General features: G+C 37.6%; 1 protein-coding gene across 5 annotated transcripts in view; it reads left to right on the forward strand.

Annotated features, from left to right (window-relative positions):
* MTA3 (metastasis associated 1 family member 3) overlaps nucleotides 1–18513 on the forward strand; it is a 228968-nt gene that overhangs the window by 105998 nt on the left and 104457 nt on the right. For 4 of the 5 annotated variants that reach the window (XM_071427185.1, XM_071427148.1, XM_071427166.1 and 1 more), the window contains exons 17-19: nucleotides 3690–3721; nucleotides 11633–11787; nucleotides 16545–16572. In XM_071427185.1, coding sequence (XP_071283286.1) covers nucleotides 3690–3721; nucleotides 11633–11787; nucleotides 16545–16572 — 215 coding nt within the window. The remainder of the gene's footprint in view (nucleotides 1–3689; nucleotides 3722–11632; nucleotides 11788–16544; nucleotides 16573–18513) is intronic. The other variant, XM_071427156.1, reaches the window with a different exon arrangement.

Raw genomic sequence — 18513 nt, forward strand, 5'->3', positions numbered from 1 at the left:
TAAAGAATATCTCATATACAAATAACACATGAACATCTGGAAAAGAGTTCTGATATGTAACAAAAAATAACACGTTGTTGGGAAATAATATGTAAACTTGAAATAATTATGTGGCTGACACCATCCCTAAGCAATGCACTGTTTCTGATTTAGCCTTAAATGGTTTTACAGTGGGATGTTTTATGGTGTCCTACTGTCTGAAAACAGAGAGAAATGCTTGATGATCAATATGGTTGGTAAAGCACATTCTAATGTGAGGAGATGTCTTCTACAGCTTACTCATTTCTATTTGAGTTCAAATAAATATGTTGTAGAAAGGGCACAGGGGCATCTTAGGCCGTTTCTGTTGTTGGTACATCAATTTCTCCACAATAATAAACTTATAAGCATCTTATCAGCACTGAAGCTGCATTTACTGAAACTCCCCCACGTGACAGCACTACAAACCCTGGTTAGTGGTGATGATGTCTGCTCACTTCTGCTTAGAATGGAGCAATCCACTTCCCTGGCACTCACTGCCCTTAAGGGGAGAATCAGTCTCCATCCTGGAGTTCCCCTCCTACTGCAGGGGTGCAAGTACACATCACTGTCTTGCACAAAGTCCTCTGCTGTAAGAACTCACTTATAAACCAAGTGTCCACGGGTGCCCGTTTCACTAAGATTCCAGCCAGATTATATCACTTCCCTAAAGCATTGTAGAACTTGGCAGATAAAAATGAAAATCCAAAGTTCTGTTTTCTGTTCTGTTCAACACCAAGAATGTTGTGATTTTTAAATAATATCTGATCCCCTTGAGCTGCGCTGCAGTTTGCATTGGTGTGCAGACCCTTTGTAAAGCTTTCTAATGCTGTGTGACTGCCTTTTTAAGCAAGGGCTTTCTTCCTTAGTTGCCTTAGTTAAAAGTTTTCCACAAAATTGGCTGGTGTGTCCATGCATAAGTATTTTTCAGAACCTGCCAAGTCAGGGTGTAACTATTTTCTGGAAGAAATTGGTGTCTGTTTGTCTATCTGAAGTCTGATGCACAAATATTCAGACTTCAGTTCCAAAGTCTGAGTATTTGTGTATCAGAGTATATAAGAGTTTAAATTGTGTAACAATGGCACCTTAATTAGTACTCTATGCTAGATCCTAGAATCTTTTGACTATATCTACTTATTAAACAGTTCTTTTCCTATCTTTGTATTTATGGATATAGTCAGGTCTCTGATGTTTGGCAAGTTAGATGATATTTCAGTATCTACAGCAAGAAAAATACATGCAAAAAAAGAGAATCAGTCTATTGCATGATATAACAGGGATATTTACAAATATAACATCTCTTTTGACTCCTTGGCTGGGTTTTATTATTAGATTATCAATATGGCAATATCCTGGAGTTAACAGCTGCTGGCACTGCATTAACAGCGTCTGTCAGGTTCTTTTCAGAAATGCACTGTTTAACAATTTCCAGGAAAATTCAGTTGTTTCTCAGCTCATTTTAGGGAGATCTTCTCAGTTTCACAGACAACTGAGTGAGAGCATGTCTGTGTATTTTGGGACAATCATGGCAAAGCACAGTTTTTATAGACTTGGCATATAGAGCTATGCCAAAAGCACAGCACCTCTGAGTAAGAGGGAAGGTTTCAAGTATCTCTGTATAAAAAATGTGGATTTTTGTTTGTGGGCTTTGATCATTTTGGGAGTAACTGAAAGCACTCTGTAATGCATCTCTTCTCTATTTCAAGAGACAAGAAGCCCCATTCTTTGTGTTTAATTTTGTGGATAATTCTGCCTACGTTCGGAATTCTTCAGAAAATATTGTGCTCTTGGAGATAAGGTGGTTGGATGTTGGAGATAAGGTGGTTGGGTGGGGTTTTTTTTCTGAATATTTATGTTTATAAATTGAATGAATTTTAGTCTCATTTATTATTCCATTAATGCAGTCTCTGTGTTTTCCCAGGAATATTCAGGTCCTGAAATGTTATTTTAATGCGATGCCAAAAAAAAAAAAAGTTTTAATATCAAAAATTACTGTGAAGATAAAAAATTAACAGATTACAGAGTTCTTCACTCTACTGTGATCTTCTCTTGCTCTGTAATAGTGCCAAATATGTTCAAGTATCAGGAAGCAGTAGATTATCACAATATTTAGTTCTTATACTACCAGTTTAAAAATTGCCTTGAGAACTGCTGACCTAAATGTGTATTTATAAATGATAACTTTTGCATGAAAAAAGAGGGGAAAGAGGGCTGGTAGAGGAGCTCATAACTGAGATATCGCTGGCTTTAGGTAGGTGTTCACATTACAGTACTGTCAGTGTGACCTTAGTGATATATATATTTCTTATTTAAAACTGACTAGGGATGAAGACTTGTACAAATGTAAATGTAAACTATATACTGGAATTTCTGTTGAATGTTGGAGTTTAAAAATAGTTTGAGATGTTTAAAATGGTTTACCTTTTTTCTATCAGTGATTGAACTATACCTTCAGACTAAGCTGACTCCTCAAAATGAAAGGGAAATGCCACTTAAGGAGTGTAATTACATTTTTTTTTTGAGAGAGAGATATGCAGCTGTTCTCATGCCCTTTTAATCTCTTTAATACAATTTTTAACAATGATAAAATCCCTCAAGGATTCTTTGTGTAAGTGATACTAGTCAGAAACCCTGTAAGTTGCAATTTGGAACCAAGAATAAAAAAGTGTAATTATTTAGAATTTATCTTGCTTGCAGAACTGAGACTCTGCTGATTCAATTCATTCAGACTTGTGTACCTTTTATAAAAACATGTGATTTTGATGAATGTCCCTTCCTTAAGAACTCTCTATAGGCAACAAGGTGTCCTATCCAAATTTTTGAGCAAGTCTGTGAGACTGCTGGTAGTATCATCTTTCATCTTATAGACCAGCAGTGAGTTTTCTTGCAGGTTTTTTAACTGTTTATGTTTTGTTACTGAAGTTGCACTGCTTTGAAAAAGAACAAGGTCTCTAATATGTGAACTGTAACATTTTAAAGCAAAGAGAATGTGATTTATTTCTGCTCTTGGGGAAAGTAAAAAGCAAAAGTAATCTGAGTTAAACAGCAAGGTGAAATCTATGTTAATTATTGGCCTAGTAGTGATTGCTCTGCAATTTATATAAATATTACCATGAGCTCAGTTGATTGACTCCTGATTTATCATATGGGAAACAATTGTTAACTTTTGTGCATGTTGCATTTCTCAAAAAGCTTTGTCAGTTTCAAACTGAGCATCCACCTCAAAATTCTAAGAAAAAGTGTTGTCTAGCTTTATAAACCTTTTTTTTTGAAATGGGAATAGTAATGGAATTATGTTGATACTATCTGTATTTTTGTCTGCAGAGCTAACCCTTCATGATGCCATATGTTGGAAGCAAAATGAAAAAGCCCTCACTTCTTCAAACATGAATTATGAATTAGTTCCATTTTTATATTTTCTTGCAGAAGAGGATAATTAAGCAAAGAGAACGAGTGCAGTTAACAGCATATTATAGCATGCCATATATATTCAGGACCAATGATGAGTCTCATGCTCACTTCATGAGAAATCTTTCCAGTCTCTGCATTTTTGATGTGTTCATTGTTGTAGCTGAGCAGTAGCACCATAGCCTTCAGGGTGAGCATCAGAACATAGGGCTTTCATGGATAAAGAAAACATTCTAATGTGCTCTGGTTCTTTTATTTTCCAGAATCATCCAGCCATACAACAAGAACAATCATGGTAAGTATAGAGGAGATTATAGGTATTGATCTGCCTATAGCTATGGTTTTTTCCTTTAAAATGAAGTAGATATAGTAGTATCCTAAGCCATTGGCTTTTTAAAAATTTTATTTATATTCCAATATCACTGTAGACATAAAATGAGTCTGTCTTTATTTCATGAGAAATCCTGGGGAAAAAATCAGAGATTAAAGAGCTTAAGAAGTAACAGTGCTGTCAGTTAGAATAGCTGAAAAATTCAACTACAATTCTATGCTCTGTGTTTAAGTGATTTTTGGTTATATCAAATTATGTCGATAAAATTTCTTGCATTGTATCTATATCACGTGGGGCAAAGCACATTTAAATTTCAGACCAATAGCTGAGTAATTTTTTGCATAACATTCCTTAGAGGCGGGTTTCTGACTTTACCTTGAGTTTGATAATTTGGATTCCAGAAATGGGAAATGTTTAAGAGGATAGATACACTTTCAAAAATGAGATTAGAAAGCTTTATGTAAAAAAATGTCATGCACTTAGTGACTATCTTGCATTTTTATAGGGTGAGAAATGTTGGTCTCTTTGTTTTTCAAACTCATAATAAAGTTAGGTAAGGGCTGAACAACATTTCATATAGAGAAAACTTTTCTCAATCTCTTATGATTGATGCCTGTCCTGTGGGTGTTTGAGGAGAGGGCTTTCTGCTTTTGGAAAATAGGCAAGCATTGAAATTTTAGAATAAGCCCCAGCAAATCATGACATGAGCTTGTTTATTTCCATTCCTACAGTTTTTAGGGTGTCCCTTCAAGTTTATATCTTTTTTATGTATGGCATTTATGGGACAGGTAAATTCCCCCATGGATTTCTTCATTCTGCAGGGGATAAAGGGTTAATATAGTTCATTGCCTTTATCATCAATGGACATTATTAATCCAGTGCAAATGAATTATAAATAGGTAAGGACTACAGACCACAACAGATTTCAAAATAGTAGAGATGTCTGGAAAAGTGATGTTTCTGTTTCCTACTGGATGTGATGTTATCCTTCTTGGTCATGGATTTGTTTTAAGTACACCCATTTCAAAAGAAGATATTTAGTTATTCAAGTGTATTCCTCTGCTATGAAATTTTGGAAGGGATTGAAAAACTTTTCAATGTTTTTTCCATACTGCATTGGTTTGGGACAAAAAGCAGGACAATTGTGTTGAAGCTGGTGAGCCCTTCACTCTGCTTTACCTTTACCCTTTTTTGTCCTATTAATTGTACTCTGAAGATACTCAGTCTCTCTTTTCCATTGATATACCAGAACAGTTCTAAAAACTGAGCCAAAAGAGTGAGGATTTTTCCTATATATTTTTTTTCTCACACCAAAACATGTCCTAACTTTTAAAGAGAGAAGGAAAAGGTTTTTAAATAACTTGAGTTCTTGAGAGGTTCCTGTGTTTTGAACCTTTCCAGACCTCTCTGCTGACAGCTCTGATGGCTCAGACCTCAAGTGAATATTCTGCAGTCAGTGCGCAGTAATTTTTCATTGCACTTAAATAAATAAAGGTAGAAATAAAAGTAAGTATTCTTCGTAGAGAGAAATTGTTACAGCAATGTCTGCTCTACTCTGCATCTAAAGCATAACTGAATGTGTAAAAGAAAATTTCTTACTCCCCAGTGAGTAAGTAGAAACTGTCAGGAAAAACAGGAAATATGCTATTCCTTGCATTAAAAACAGTATGAGATGATACCTTTGATACAGATGAAGTAAAGCAATGCTGCTGAGAGCCAATGTAAAATGCTACTGTAATAAATATTTACTCTGAAATGAAGTCCCCTTTTTCTGACTGATTACAGTTATATTGCAACATGAAAAGTTAAAGCATGACTTGTAGTCATCAGAATGTGAGAGGTACCACAGCAAATTTGTGCTACTGCCTTGGCTGCTCTGATGTAAAAGAACTTTTGTCTTACCAAGGTGAAATTTTTGCACCTCTTTAAAGTTGCATATACAGGTGTTGAAATAATGTAAGGCATTAAATCTGATCTTGTCTCTGAAGATTCAGATTTTTGCTGAAGTCAAAGCCAGCGAGGTATAAAGTGTGCTCTGCTCAAAAAACAAAGTCCAGTTTTTCTGAGGACATTACAAGTATTTTTCTCCTGTATTTAAAGGCAATGATAGCTGCCTATTTTTTGTTTCAGATTCTTGTTCATAAAAATAAAAACCCAGAAAATATTTTAAGCATCTGTGTGATGAGGGGAGAGGGAGAGCATGCTCTCTTTTAACTATAAAATAAATTTCCTTTTATTCTGGGCATAGTTGCCTAGCTTAATTTTCCATTACTAATTTACTGATTTCCATAGATAACTGTTTACTTCAAAATTATACCATCTAAGACATGGTGTATTCAGAGGTTATATAGGTTTTGTGTGCCATGTATGACAAGCAGGGACTATAAACATTGCAGTATTCTGGCCCAGAGGCTTTGGCAAGTCAGCTGTCATCTTTTAGGAGGGTTGTTTCTTTTGGGGTTTTTTGGTGGGTTTGTTTCCCTTGCACAGAAAAGTGATTGTAGCATTACATTTTCAGCCTTTTCACAGAAAACACGAAATTTTCAGCATTACAACTATTGTAGGTGTTTGTGAAAGGTTTGGTGGCAAATCCAGAGGTTCCAAAGTTATACTTGTATTGAGTACTTGCTTATTTTCTTGTAAATGATCTGTTGTTTGAACATCTTTCACTTTTAATAGCCTTTGGGTATTTTAATGAAATTCTATACCCAAAGTGGTTGTGTGCCTGCATACTATTATCAACATTTGCAACTTCATGCTGTGTGGAGATTTTGGGTATTAATTTTTGCATTCATCTCACACTTCTATGAATAAGTAAACCAGCCCCAACCCTTGATGCTTATTAAAGGTATAATGCTAATCCCTTTGGAAATAGGAATACCTCAGGTGTGGCAAAAGAGAATCAATACCTGATTAAACTTAAGGTAATTCTAAACTTGTTTTAAATGATGTATTGTATAATTAGGCCAATGCAAAATATATGGAACCAATTAATACAGGTAATTGCCAGTCATCTGAGCATAGCTGATTTATTCTAGTGATTTCTTTCTCCTTGTATAGAGCTTCTTTTGCTCTGCTTTGAATTGATTTTTTTTGTTTTGTTTAAAGATACAAGAAAAAAACCCTAAAAATGTTAATTTAAGGCAAAAGGAATGTTTTCCTTCTAGAAACAATGGAGGAAAACATAAGAAATCATAAATTGAAATCCACTTAGGAATTTATGTTAGTCCAGTTATACATTCTTTCAGCCATAGTACAAATGTTCACTGTTAATTTTTACACTTTGAAATACTGTAAGTGCTATGTATTTTATTTCAAAGCTGAATTTTTTTCAGATCTGAGTGTCTTTTCAGAATTTTTAGTGGCTCTCAATGAATAAATGTTTGACCACTTATATAGCAATATAAAAAACTGAGCAACTTATAGGCAGGAACCTTGGCTAGAATTTAGGATCTGGGTCCCATTCCTGAATTTGTATAGGATTCCTCTCTTGTCTTACCATTATGCATCTCAGTGTCCTTGTACTTCTCTGGGAGCCAGTGAGGACAGGAGATATACTCTTGATAATAAAAATGCTATAATAAGTTACCACTTTAATTTAAGGTGATTTTGGGATGGTATCCAGACTTCATTGGACTCATAGCTGCCACTAGAGCAGATATCACGGGTATAGTGATCCTATGCAGTCATTTCCTTGGTTTCCCTGCCACAGCAAAGCCTTATGCCAGGTGCATCTTGTATTGAAAGACCTGATTTACAGTTGTAACTCAGTGCTGCTGCTCCCAGAAGATTTGACAGGGACAAAGACATGTAGCTTCTTTGTGAAGGGATCACCTGTGTTTCTTGGAAGTTGGAGGTGTCTCAGTTATCCACTGTGTGCAGATGGGAAATTCATGCCCTTGCCAGGTGAGTTTTGATGAGCAGCACTTGCAAGCAGCAGAGAAATGGATCAGCAAGGGGCAGGTGGAGCTGCACAACAACCAGTCTTTATGTAAAGTCCTCCTTGTTGAAGACCTTGGAAGGATTGCCTTTGGTCTCTGCATTCACTCTGCAGCTTGGACACCACCTGTTTGACAGGTGAGACTCTTCCCAGAGATTACCCCACGATGACTTGAATATTTGTGTTCTTTAAGGGATGTAAGTTTGCCTGAATCAGAACTCCCTTTGTATTGAGAAGTTTTTCTTCTGAGTGCTCTCAAAGTTTTTTCTCCTGATGTCTTTTGAGTGTGGAACAGTTTTGTCACAGAGGAACAAGAGATCTCAATGAATGTGCTCAGACTGAAGTGAAGAACTTGGGAGAAAGGAGTCACTCATCACAGAGGAAGATTTGTCCACAATGCAAACTCCTGATGCTCAGGTGCTGCTGTGATGTGGCCCTGGCATGCAGACCCTTAACACCAGTGGCTGTGTTGCAAACTCAGAGCACAGCTCATTGGTGATGTACATAGTCAAAATCAAAGCAGAGCAGCTGATTGCACACGGTAGTGTTGTGAGGAAATTACTGAAGCTTTTTGCAAGAAGAGTTTTAAATGAGAAGGACTTCTGTGGTAGCACAGGGAGTATTCTTGAGGCTTTCATAACCTTTCTGGCATAACTGTGTTCTAGGAGGGAAAATTTGAGTTCATCATCATCGTAAAAGAAAAGCATTTAATGAGTACTTTGTATGAAAGTTCATTCTGCTCTTGGTGTTGATATTAGTGTGACAGTGGCATTGAATGCTCATTTTCATATTCATTGATGAATATATTTTTTGAGAGGAACTAATGAACTGATTTCCTGGTCAAGAGCTTCAATTGTTTTTATTAATTTGAAATTAATGTGGTCCCTAGCACAGACTGGAGAACAATGGTCTTATTTTCTCTGTCCTTCTGTGAAATGTAATTAATTTCTTCAAATAGCTTAAAAGGGCTGGGGTAGAAAGGAAATAAAAGAGAAAATTCTAACCAAATTGATGCAACAGAAAGCAGATGATATTGTAAGCCTTGTGTCATTTTCTGTAATGTTATCTCTTGCCTGGAGTGAGGGTTAGGGGCTAATAAAAGTAGAAAAAAACAGAAGTTCAGAATTAGTTGCAATATCTGGCTCTGTCAGGGGAAAAAGTGTTGTGAAAAGACAAGTACTTTTTCCATCAGGCTTTACTGTTTTGCAGAGTTTATGCCACAGGAAAGATACTTTTTGTACCTTTTTTGAATGTTTTTTGCCTGCATTTCTTATCTTAAGGAAACATTCAATGGTGTATTAGAAAGGAGCCTGGGAAAAGATCTGAATCATTACATGAGATACCTTAAACCCATTATTTAGTAGGGAAGCACAACCAAAATATACCATTGGAGCCCATGAATGCTCTTCTAGTGCATGGCACAGTAAATTGCCAGATAGAAGTATTGAATGGGAAATCTGATGTGTGGCAATGTTTTCCATGCATGACTCTGTACTCTCTTTTTGAGCACCACCCACTGTGTACAAGAAGAGATCAGTAGTTAAAAACCTTAATGAATTTCTAATTTCATAGCACCTATGTACTTTATCCTGAATTTACTCTAAATAACAGCTGAATTACTTCTAGTAGCATGTCTTTTAGGTACTTTTCCCCATCAGAGCCAATATGAAAAAATATGTGAAAGCCAAACTGCAGTCTAGACACTGATTGAAAAAATGGAAAAAAGTAAGTATTTTTAAAGGGCTACAAAGATAGATTAATGATCCTACATGCAACAATTAAATTCACCCTAAATCTTCTTTGTTTTAAGACAAAGGAAAATAGTTTAGGTCTAAGAAAGATTTATATGTGACTCACTCAAATATGATGTCTTGTTTCTCCTCTTCTTGTTTGGTTTTGTTACATGAGATCTAAGGAATCACAGAGGAGATGGCTCAGTTACTCACAGCAGCATAATGGATAGATGGAAATTTTCTGTCCAATGCATAAAATTTGTCTATTGGAATGTGATCCCAATATTAGCGGGTGGAACGTGCCTGGGCTCTCTGGCCCTTGCTGCTTGACCAGAGATGGCAACTGTGGTGTTTTCACCTCAGAGACACCCCTGGCTGGCTGGATGCTGCAGCTGGCACTTGGAACAAGTCCAGGCAAGCAGGAACTCAGTTTTTAGCTCTAATGGAAAGGCTTTAAAGATTTTTAGAATCTGTCTCCTCTTCCTCTTCACCTCGCCTTCACCTTTAGGCGAGGTGAAGAGGAAGAGGAGACGGATTCTGCCGGAGCGTTAATCCAGAGTTTTATTCCATGGTCACAGATCTCCGAGTCTTGGTAACAGCTCCAACAGAATCCTGACCTCATGGTCCCGTGTCTTTTTAAGCCCAGGGAAAGGGGGAGAGGAAGGGACAGGTATGCCACCAACCAGGTGGGAGGGGGGCAGTCTCAAGGGACAATGACACCTAGACTGGCCAATGACCCCAGGGCTGAGAAGCATCTTTGGAACTGCACCAACCAGACGATGCCCTTGCTGGAATGTTAAGATTGATGGACAGCACTTAGCAAGGGGGCAAGGGGGAGGGAGAGGTTGGCACACCTGAGGACTGGGAAAGGTGAAACAGGATATTGCTTCACACCACAACATTTGTCCTACTGGAGAGAGCAAATGGTGCGGATCAGGGTTTTGTCATTATGTGAATATAATGCTTTGAATATGAGTGTAAGAATTGTTCAGAAAAAATGATGCCCTTGTTTATATTTTCTGGCTATTTTATGTTTTTATGACATGATTTAAGAGATCAGTTCTGTGCTCTGTTCTGCTGGTTTTGTGGGTGCTACCAGTCCCTTCCTTACTAATGACTGTGCTGCTGCTCCCCTAATTAGGGGCTACTCCCACGAATGTGCAGCATTGGGTGCATTTGAGGAATGTTACAAAAATGCTATCAGTAATATGGAACACTGGTGTTATTTTACCAAGAAAATAGTACTTCTACCTAAGAAAACATGATGTTGAATTCATGTGAGATAAAGTAAGCAAATTTTCTTCTTTGTATAATGTCTTCCATCGTAACTGGTTCTATCCAATTGTTGTTAGTCCTGCTGCTAATTGATTATGTGGGAAACAAGATTAGGATTTGCAAGATTAATTTTTTTTGTCATGGTGTATTCTTCCAAAACATTAGCTACAGATGATTACAGAAAACATTTCCACTCTCCTCATGTGTAAGAAGGCAGCTTCTCTTGTTAGATCTGAGTACTTTCTCTCATTGCACAATTACTCCGGGTAAAGGTTGAGTGGAAAATCAATGCATCATTTCCAGTTTGATGTTATCAGCTGTGAAATGAATGCAGATATATTGCAGGTAGCTCTAACTAGATAAACACCAGTGAGTAAACCTAAGAACCATGGCATCAACATGGTGATATAAACCTTTGTTTTCCTGCTTCCATTCAGGTTAACAGCAGGACCAAACCACTTATTCAGTGACTTCTATTTAAAAACAAAAACAGGCAGAGTAAGGACCTGCAAAGTGAGAAGTATGCATTTTTTGAAATTAGTTTAATGCCATAGTTGGATGAAAAAATAGGTCTTGTATCTCATTGCTTGGGATTTCAGTTTTTTTGCTCAGAAAATGTTAATTCTCTCCTAAAATCAATGGGTTTCTGTTTCTGAATTGCTTAGTTCATAGCATTGACTCATGCTTCAATATCTTTTTTGTATACAACGGCATTCGCAATAGTTAATTCAGTTTTCAAACAGCCTTCAAACCTATGCAAGAAACATGTCAATGGGCACAGGTTGGTTGTTATCTTGCCCCCAGGTGCTGATTGAGGAAGATGAGCCAGGTTTTCAGACGTGTGTAGGCTGCCCTTTGCAGCAGAATTCGTTAATGGAATTATGCTTATTCTCAGACAAACACCTTTCCCTTTTATTATGATTTCAGCATGCTGCTCCCCACATCCACATGACTAATGGGAAGGCCTTGCAAGCCAGTGCAAGTGCCATTAAGACCAGCACCATTCCAGTGATCAAGAGACAGAGGCAAAATTGGCTTGATGCTTCAGATGATGGTTTCTTCATAGCTACAGAAGAGACCAGGTAAGAAAGAATGAAATCTTAGCAGGGAATGAGGCTTCACTGCATACATGTTACTGATCCACTATTTCAATAACAGTTTTTGACATTATTATCTGAAGTTGCATTACAGCAGAAAGCCATGCTTGGCACATGCCAAACTTTACATCTTCTATCTACTAATATTATCAGCATTTCATTAATAACACTTAGTGCTACTTCTCTGTGGCAAAGATTAGAACTTTTAAATTTCACTTATTTTAGTTCATATACAATGAGGTTTAGGGCACCTCTGACCATCCAGCAAAATATAAATGCATCTACAGTGTAGGTTATCTTCTGAAATTTTCAGAACTTGAAAAATAGTGTACAGTGAAGAAATATACAGCTGATAGCATCTTTTCCAGGCTAGAAGTTGATTTCCTTTAAAAGCAACTGAGATGATAATCTCCTTCAACCTTTCATTTACAGATTATTTGGTAAAATTTAACAAGCTTTTGCTTTCCCCAAAAGTGCTTGATATCATGGAAGAGTCACTATTTTTCTGGAGGTTCCTCTATTCCTCTATTCTGTTCTTGTCTTCCCCTGTCTGGCCCTTCCGTGATTTAATTCAGACTAAGACAAGAAGTTGCAGTCTGGTTTGTTTTTTTTTTTTTTTTTAAGGGCCTGTTATTTAAAAACCTTTAATATCTTGCTTAATTACAGCAAGTAACATCAGACTTTCCTCACTTCTGTGATTATTTCACAAGCCTAGAAAATCTGGTAGTTGAAGAAAAATGTAAATAATAAAAAGAGAGAAGAGAAAGAACATATGTAAATATAGAGATAAACATGGAAAATGTGCACATTTAATCCCATTAATGGCAGATTCAGCTAGGAAAGTTAACATACTAGATACTAGCACATGATGATCTGGTGGTTATTTCAACATAATTCATTATGGCACTTTTGGGGTTTTTTTATGAGGAATGCAACAATTCAGAGAGAATGGTAAGAGGTTGCTGAGCTGATGAGCTCTTAGGCTTCTGATTCCAGCCCAGATTGATGGCATTTTGAGTTGTTTGATACAAAGACTTTAGTAATATCAGACTAATCTCTAGCAATTGGATCCTGAAACTGAGATTGATTACCTTTTGAAGTTTTAGAATTTCCAATTTAATTTTTTCCCAGTCTTATAGAGAAATGCCTGTCAAAGGATGAGAAATCTTACATGGGCAGTGATCTCTCCACTGATCTGGGAAGCAGCCCAGACAACTTACCTGGACTAGATGTTTAAAATGCAGGTGGTTGAAGTGTAGTGGGATGAGTCCTGGCTTTGCAAATCACTCATTTGTGATAGCTCTGCTTGTTCTCATCCTAGGAAATCCCCCTCCCCACTCCCAGGGCTGCAGACCCTGTACCCAGACCAGGGACAAAGCAGAGCTGATTCTGGCTCTGCAGCCAGGGTGGGGCACAAACAAGGGTCTTAGTGCTCAGGGGTCTGTGTCTGCTCCTCTTCTCCAAATAATGAACAGTTTCAAGTAACACTTGAAACCTCCTGGTATGTGGAACACAGGGAAGCTGGACCTCACTGACACTCCTCAAACAAGGAGGTGCCTGAACATGTGCTGCTGCATCACTCTGGCAGGTGCAGGAGCAGCACAGCAGGGAATGCTTTTTGTCTTTGAAACTCTATTTCACATGAGATCTGTTCCTTGTCTTTCACAGACGTTTTTTCCATTTTTTCTTTTTTTTTTTTTTTTTTTTTTTTTTTTTTTTTTTTTTGTACTTTCCTGTCCTCATACCATCTCCATTCATTGACTCCTTCCCTCACATGTGTCTCCTTTCTAATTTTTTCCTTTGATTCCTTTCACCTTTACTCTGAGATTATTTAGAGCTGGGCTAGCTTGCTCTCCTCTGGGCTCTGAAAGTCTCCAGCCTTTAGAACTCCAAGTGGAAAGGCCTGCCTGGTTCTGCTGCTAGGAATGCCCCATGTCCAAGAGAACAATGAAATACTCTGTTCTTTGAGGGCAGCTGGAGGCAGACAGCAGTCCCTGCCAGGCAGCCTGTCCTGTGATAGGAGATCACAGCTCAGCACTGCCAGGACAAAGTTGAAAAGCCAAGTTGGATGCAATATAATTACAATGGGAAGAGATGACTAGGGAGGAGATGTTTGAAAAAGCAGCACAAAATTTACCCAGTCCTGACACAGAATGAAAAAAAAACCCCAAAAAAGCAACAAATAAGAATGAGCTGCTAGGGAGCAGCTATTAGGTTCTGAACATGTTCTGAACACTCAGGTCAGAAATAATCACCCTATCTAAGGTCACAACTGGTTCTTTAGGGAACTTTTTTGTGCTCCATCAGGATCCAGTCTGTTTTATCATGTGAATTTGTTCATTAAAAATACATATGAGAGCAACACATGCTAATTATAGCAAAAGGAAAAATATTTTTCAGTGTAATTGCAGCCTGAAAAAAAGGAATTATTTTTCAGTATCGTTTGCAACAGTCCACAATAATTTTCATTTCTCTGTCCTAAAATTTTTTTTTGTCTAGTGAATTAATGCTTAAGATGCACATTTCTATAAAATATCAAGTAGGGAGTCTAGAGGGTAAATTTTCACAGAAATTTAGCTTAAAAAGCCAATAATAGACTGTTGATATTTGTGGAGGAAAAAAAAAGAGTAATAATATTGCTCCTAGACTGAAAGAGGAGGTACCAGTCTATTTTGTGCTAATCAAACCCAAGATGCACATGAGAATTCTCAATTTTATTATTTATCAATAGATAAGGTAAATATCTATTGTTATCTATAAATATTATTATTATAATATCATTATCTATAAATATCCTATATAAGGTAAATATATATTATCATTTATATCTATTTATTTATCTATTTATAAATATCTATTTATTAAATATTTATTTATCACTCCATTTTAGAAGAAATTTTAGTAATATTAATTTTTTAATAATCACCCTTTACTTTCTGAATTTAAGCAGCAGTATTATTTCTGTGAAGTTAACTCTTCTGTATCTGATTGCTCACATATTTGAGATATTTGTAGCAATGGATGTGAAACATTAAGAGCAGTGAAAATAACTATGGGAATTATATATCATCTAAGCTTTCCATGGTAACCCTTGGAGTTACCCTGGAATTTTAGGGCAGTGCCTTTCTCTCTACGCTCAGGCCACAGTTCAACAATGCCTGCAGGTATTCTTAAAAATTAGTGTGAGCTTGTGTATCATGGAAACACAAGGACTGGAGTTTACATCTGAAGTTGAACATATTTTTGGGTGCTAATCTGCCCCTCTGAGTAGAACAGGAATGTATTTTATATCAGTTGTAATGCACATCCTCATACATTTCAGCTTTGTTTTTAAGCTGTAGCTATTTGGAAGCCATTTCCTCCCCCACTGTTTATCAGTTTCTGCACATCTGGGGAAAAATGGCGGCAGAATTCCCATTTGTGTTTCCTTCCTTCCCAGGATTGCCCCTGCAGAGCTGGCTGCACACTAACACAGTGCTGAGCCCCAGTCCTTGCAGCCCACGGCCACTCTGGGGGACAGACAGGGGTTTCCATCTGTCTGCATGTTAGAGCCTTGAAGGGATCACCTCATGAGTTTTGTCATGTCTGTATGTGGATGTCCTTCTGAATACTGTCAGCATGCTCAGTGAATTTTGCCAATGAATACAGAGGTCCCCAGTTCTGCTGTTTCGTCTGTACTCTTCATTCCAAACCCTCCCTGATGCCTGTGTGAGACCAGCTCCCATGGGATTTCCCTGCCCCTCATAGACATGGGCTCACAGCAGGGATTAATCTAGACAAAAATCCACATGGCAGTTTGAGAACACTTACCTTTTGACATTACATCGTAATTTTATTGACCTTTACTGGATTTAATATTTTTGTATTTTTCTTTATTTGTATCCTTTTCAAATGAAAAAGAAATTCTCATTCTCTACTGTAAAATAACTTGCTCAAGATTTTATTCTGAAGTGCAAATCTGTTTACACAATTCATTGAAAAAAAATCACTCTTTAAAGAGCCTCGTGTTTATCGCTACTCACAGAAGAGTGCCCTTAGTTTTTTTTAAATATCCTTAGATATTAGTTGCTGGGATTCTCCTAGCACTACGTGCATGCTTTAGGATAAGCCAGTATTCTCCTAATTATAAAGCATTTTATTCATTTCTTTGTGCTAAATCAGCTTTGCTATAAGGAAGATTTTTGGGTGATGTGGGTTCTATTGTAGGCCCAAAAGAGGTCAACAGAGAAAATTACCATTTGTGAGGAACTAAATTCTTTATACAGAATTACTGTTCTGGGAGTTAATAATTGAAAAAGTTGATCATCATGGTCTTTAGAACCTTAGTAAGATGTAATATATTGGCTTAATATATATTGAGTTATAGATGATATAAACACAACCTTTGAGTCAAATTAATAATATTACTGTTGAACCATTCAATAACAAGGGGAATATATCTGTTGACAAAAACTTTTCTCACCAATTCTAGGTATGCAGTGTGCCTCTATTTCCTATACACACACTCTGTCCCTAGCAGAGTGCATGTGCATGCCAATGATCACACTTGTGTAGGGACAGCTAAAACACTGGCTGGTAAATGAATTAATTTTTTTTGCAGCATTTGCATTATAAGAAATGTGTGGAAATGTTTGGCTGCCTGCGCTATAGCAGCGGATTCTATGTGCTTTCCCTTCATGGGCCAAAAAGCATATTTGCATATAGCTCTGCAGTTGAATGACTCAATGCTTGTTTCCTTTCAGTGCTGAAGCAGTTAGAAACCTTCTCACGGTAAGTGCAACTCCATTGGGAATGAGTTAACTGCAACTGCTAAAATTAGAACGTGATCTTTAGCTGGTACCAGCAGACATGGCTTCCTTTTTTTGCTGATAAAATGGTTTGAGAGGCATCCCTGTGGCAGCATTATATAGGCAATTTTCTTATCCCTCACTTCATGTTTTGTCTCCAAAAGGCAAAATCTTCCCTTGATTTGTTGAGGTGCTATGTAAGGATATCACAACTGCTGTGATAATTACCTGGTACCACTCATTTTTTATTTATGCATGTCTCATAGCACACACAAAAAAAAGCTTAAAATCCAAAGTTGCATGTTGAGAAAGAAGAGAATGTGAGGCTGACAACCAGCTTCTGCAGAATGTTGAGTCTTGCTGTGCTGTCAGTGGTCTGCTTCTCATGCAGAAGTCTGGGAGAGCCATGCTGGTGCTCATCACCCTTCGTGCTCCTGCACGTGCTGCTGGCCCTCTCTGCAGTGCAGTTTTATCCATGGAAAACCCAGCCTGTACCTGGAAACACAAACTGAAAGCCTGCTGGAACCAAAGCCCGAGTTAAGAGTTGTGGGTGACCTGCCCCTGCCCCCTGTCTCTCCCACACGTGTTTTAATCCAGGCTTAGGCAAGGCCATGCACAGTGCTTGAGTTGCAGCACGTTGCCAGGAGAAAAGGGAAAACTGGAGGAGTAAGGCTTTGGTGCCTGGGGTCTGATACACACTGCAGAGCTGCAGCTCTACATCTGAGCCAGAGTTCCAGTGCTAACTCTTCTGCTCCTTCTTCCTCTTCACACGTACAATTCCTATCACACAAATGTCCACGGGTATGTTTACTCTTTCTTTTCCAGTTGGCCCCAACTGTGCAAAAAAAAAACTTGTGTGCCAAAAGAAAAAAAGGTATTTTTGGCCTTTGCTTTTTGTAAAGATGAGGCACTTTGATTTGATGCTGGTTTTGAACTACACCACACTTGGATCCTGGGCATCGTGTATTTTCATTTCTTACCTGCATGGCACCATGGCCTTTAGACCCCAGTCCTGAACCAGCTGCAAGAAGATGCCTGGCTGCACTCTTGGAGCATCAGCTGCAAGCCTGACAATGTGATGGACCAGCTCTCTAACAAAAAGCCATATCAGCCTCTAAGGATGTAATTTTCCATCTCCTTTACTTCTGTTGTATTATATAGTTGTCATGCATCTTGAAAAGCAGGGATTACAGAATATATCCCTTAGAATTCTCTTTAATCCCTGCTGATAGGATTGCAAATATCTTATTGATTGACCATGTCTGAGTCCAGGTGAACTGACAGCTCTCTCCAGTCTCTGTGACAATACTGTGTATGAAGAATTTGGGGAGGAATTGTCCTTGCTACAGTTTAGGAGCCATCCTACTTGGTTAACTTCCATTCAAAACTGTTATATGCTCATGAGAGAGAATAATAGTTTCTATGAGATGTTATTTTGATCTTATTTCATGTGGTCTATTCATGAATGCTGTGCACTGTTCACATCTTATAAACCATACTTTTCTGAGTCCCAGCTGAGGTACTGTGGTATGGAATCACAAGCAGCAGTATAGAAACTAGATCATAATCTCTTACCATTCATTTCTCATTGAGCAGGTTTCACAGGTCTAAAGACATTTTTTTCTTTCAGTAATTTGTTCCTGTTGGACCCTTTATAGTACCTACTAAATCAAAGTAGCACTATTGTGATAATGCAAATGTTTGTTTTTAAAAGCAGGTTCATTCCATGGAACTAAAACAACTCATTTGAAGAATGTGAATTTTTTTTAACTTAGGGAATCATGGCTATATATAAGGAAAACATGTTTACAAAAATGCCTCAGAGCTCAGTGTAAGTTGTGCCATTGGACAGAGCTGGGAGGTTTGAAAAACACAGACTGTTATGGGGTTTGCTTTATCAGTCTTCAGAGCAAATGGAATACAA

Source organism: Agelaius tricolor, unplaced genomic scaffold (genome assembly GCF_023055355.1).
Source record: "Agelaius tricolor isolate 1412-34295 unplaced genomic scaffold, bAgeTri1.0.p SCAF_1, whole genome shotgun sequence".
NCBI classification, from domain to species: Eukaryota; Metazoa; Chordata; class Aves; order Passeriformes; family Icteridae; genus Agelaius; species Agelaius tricolor.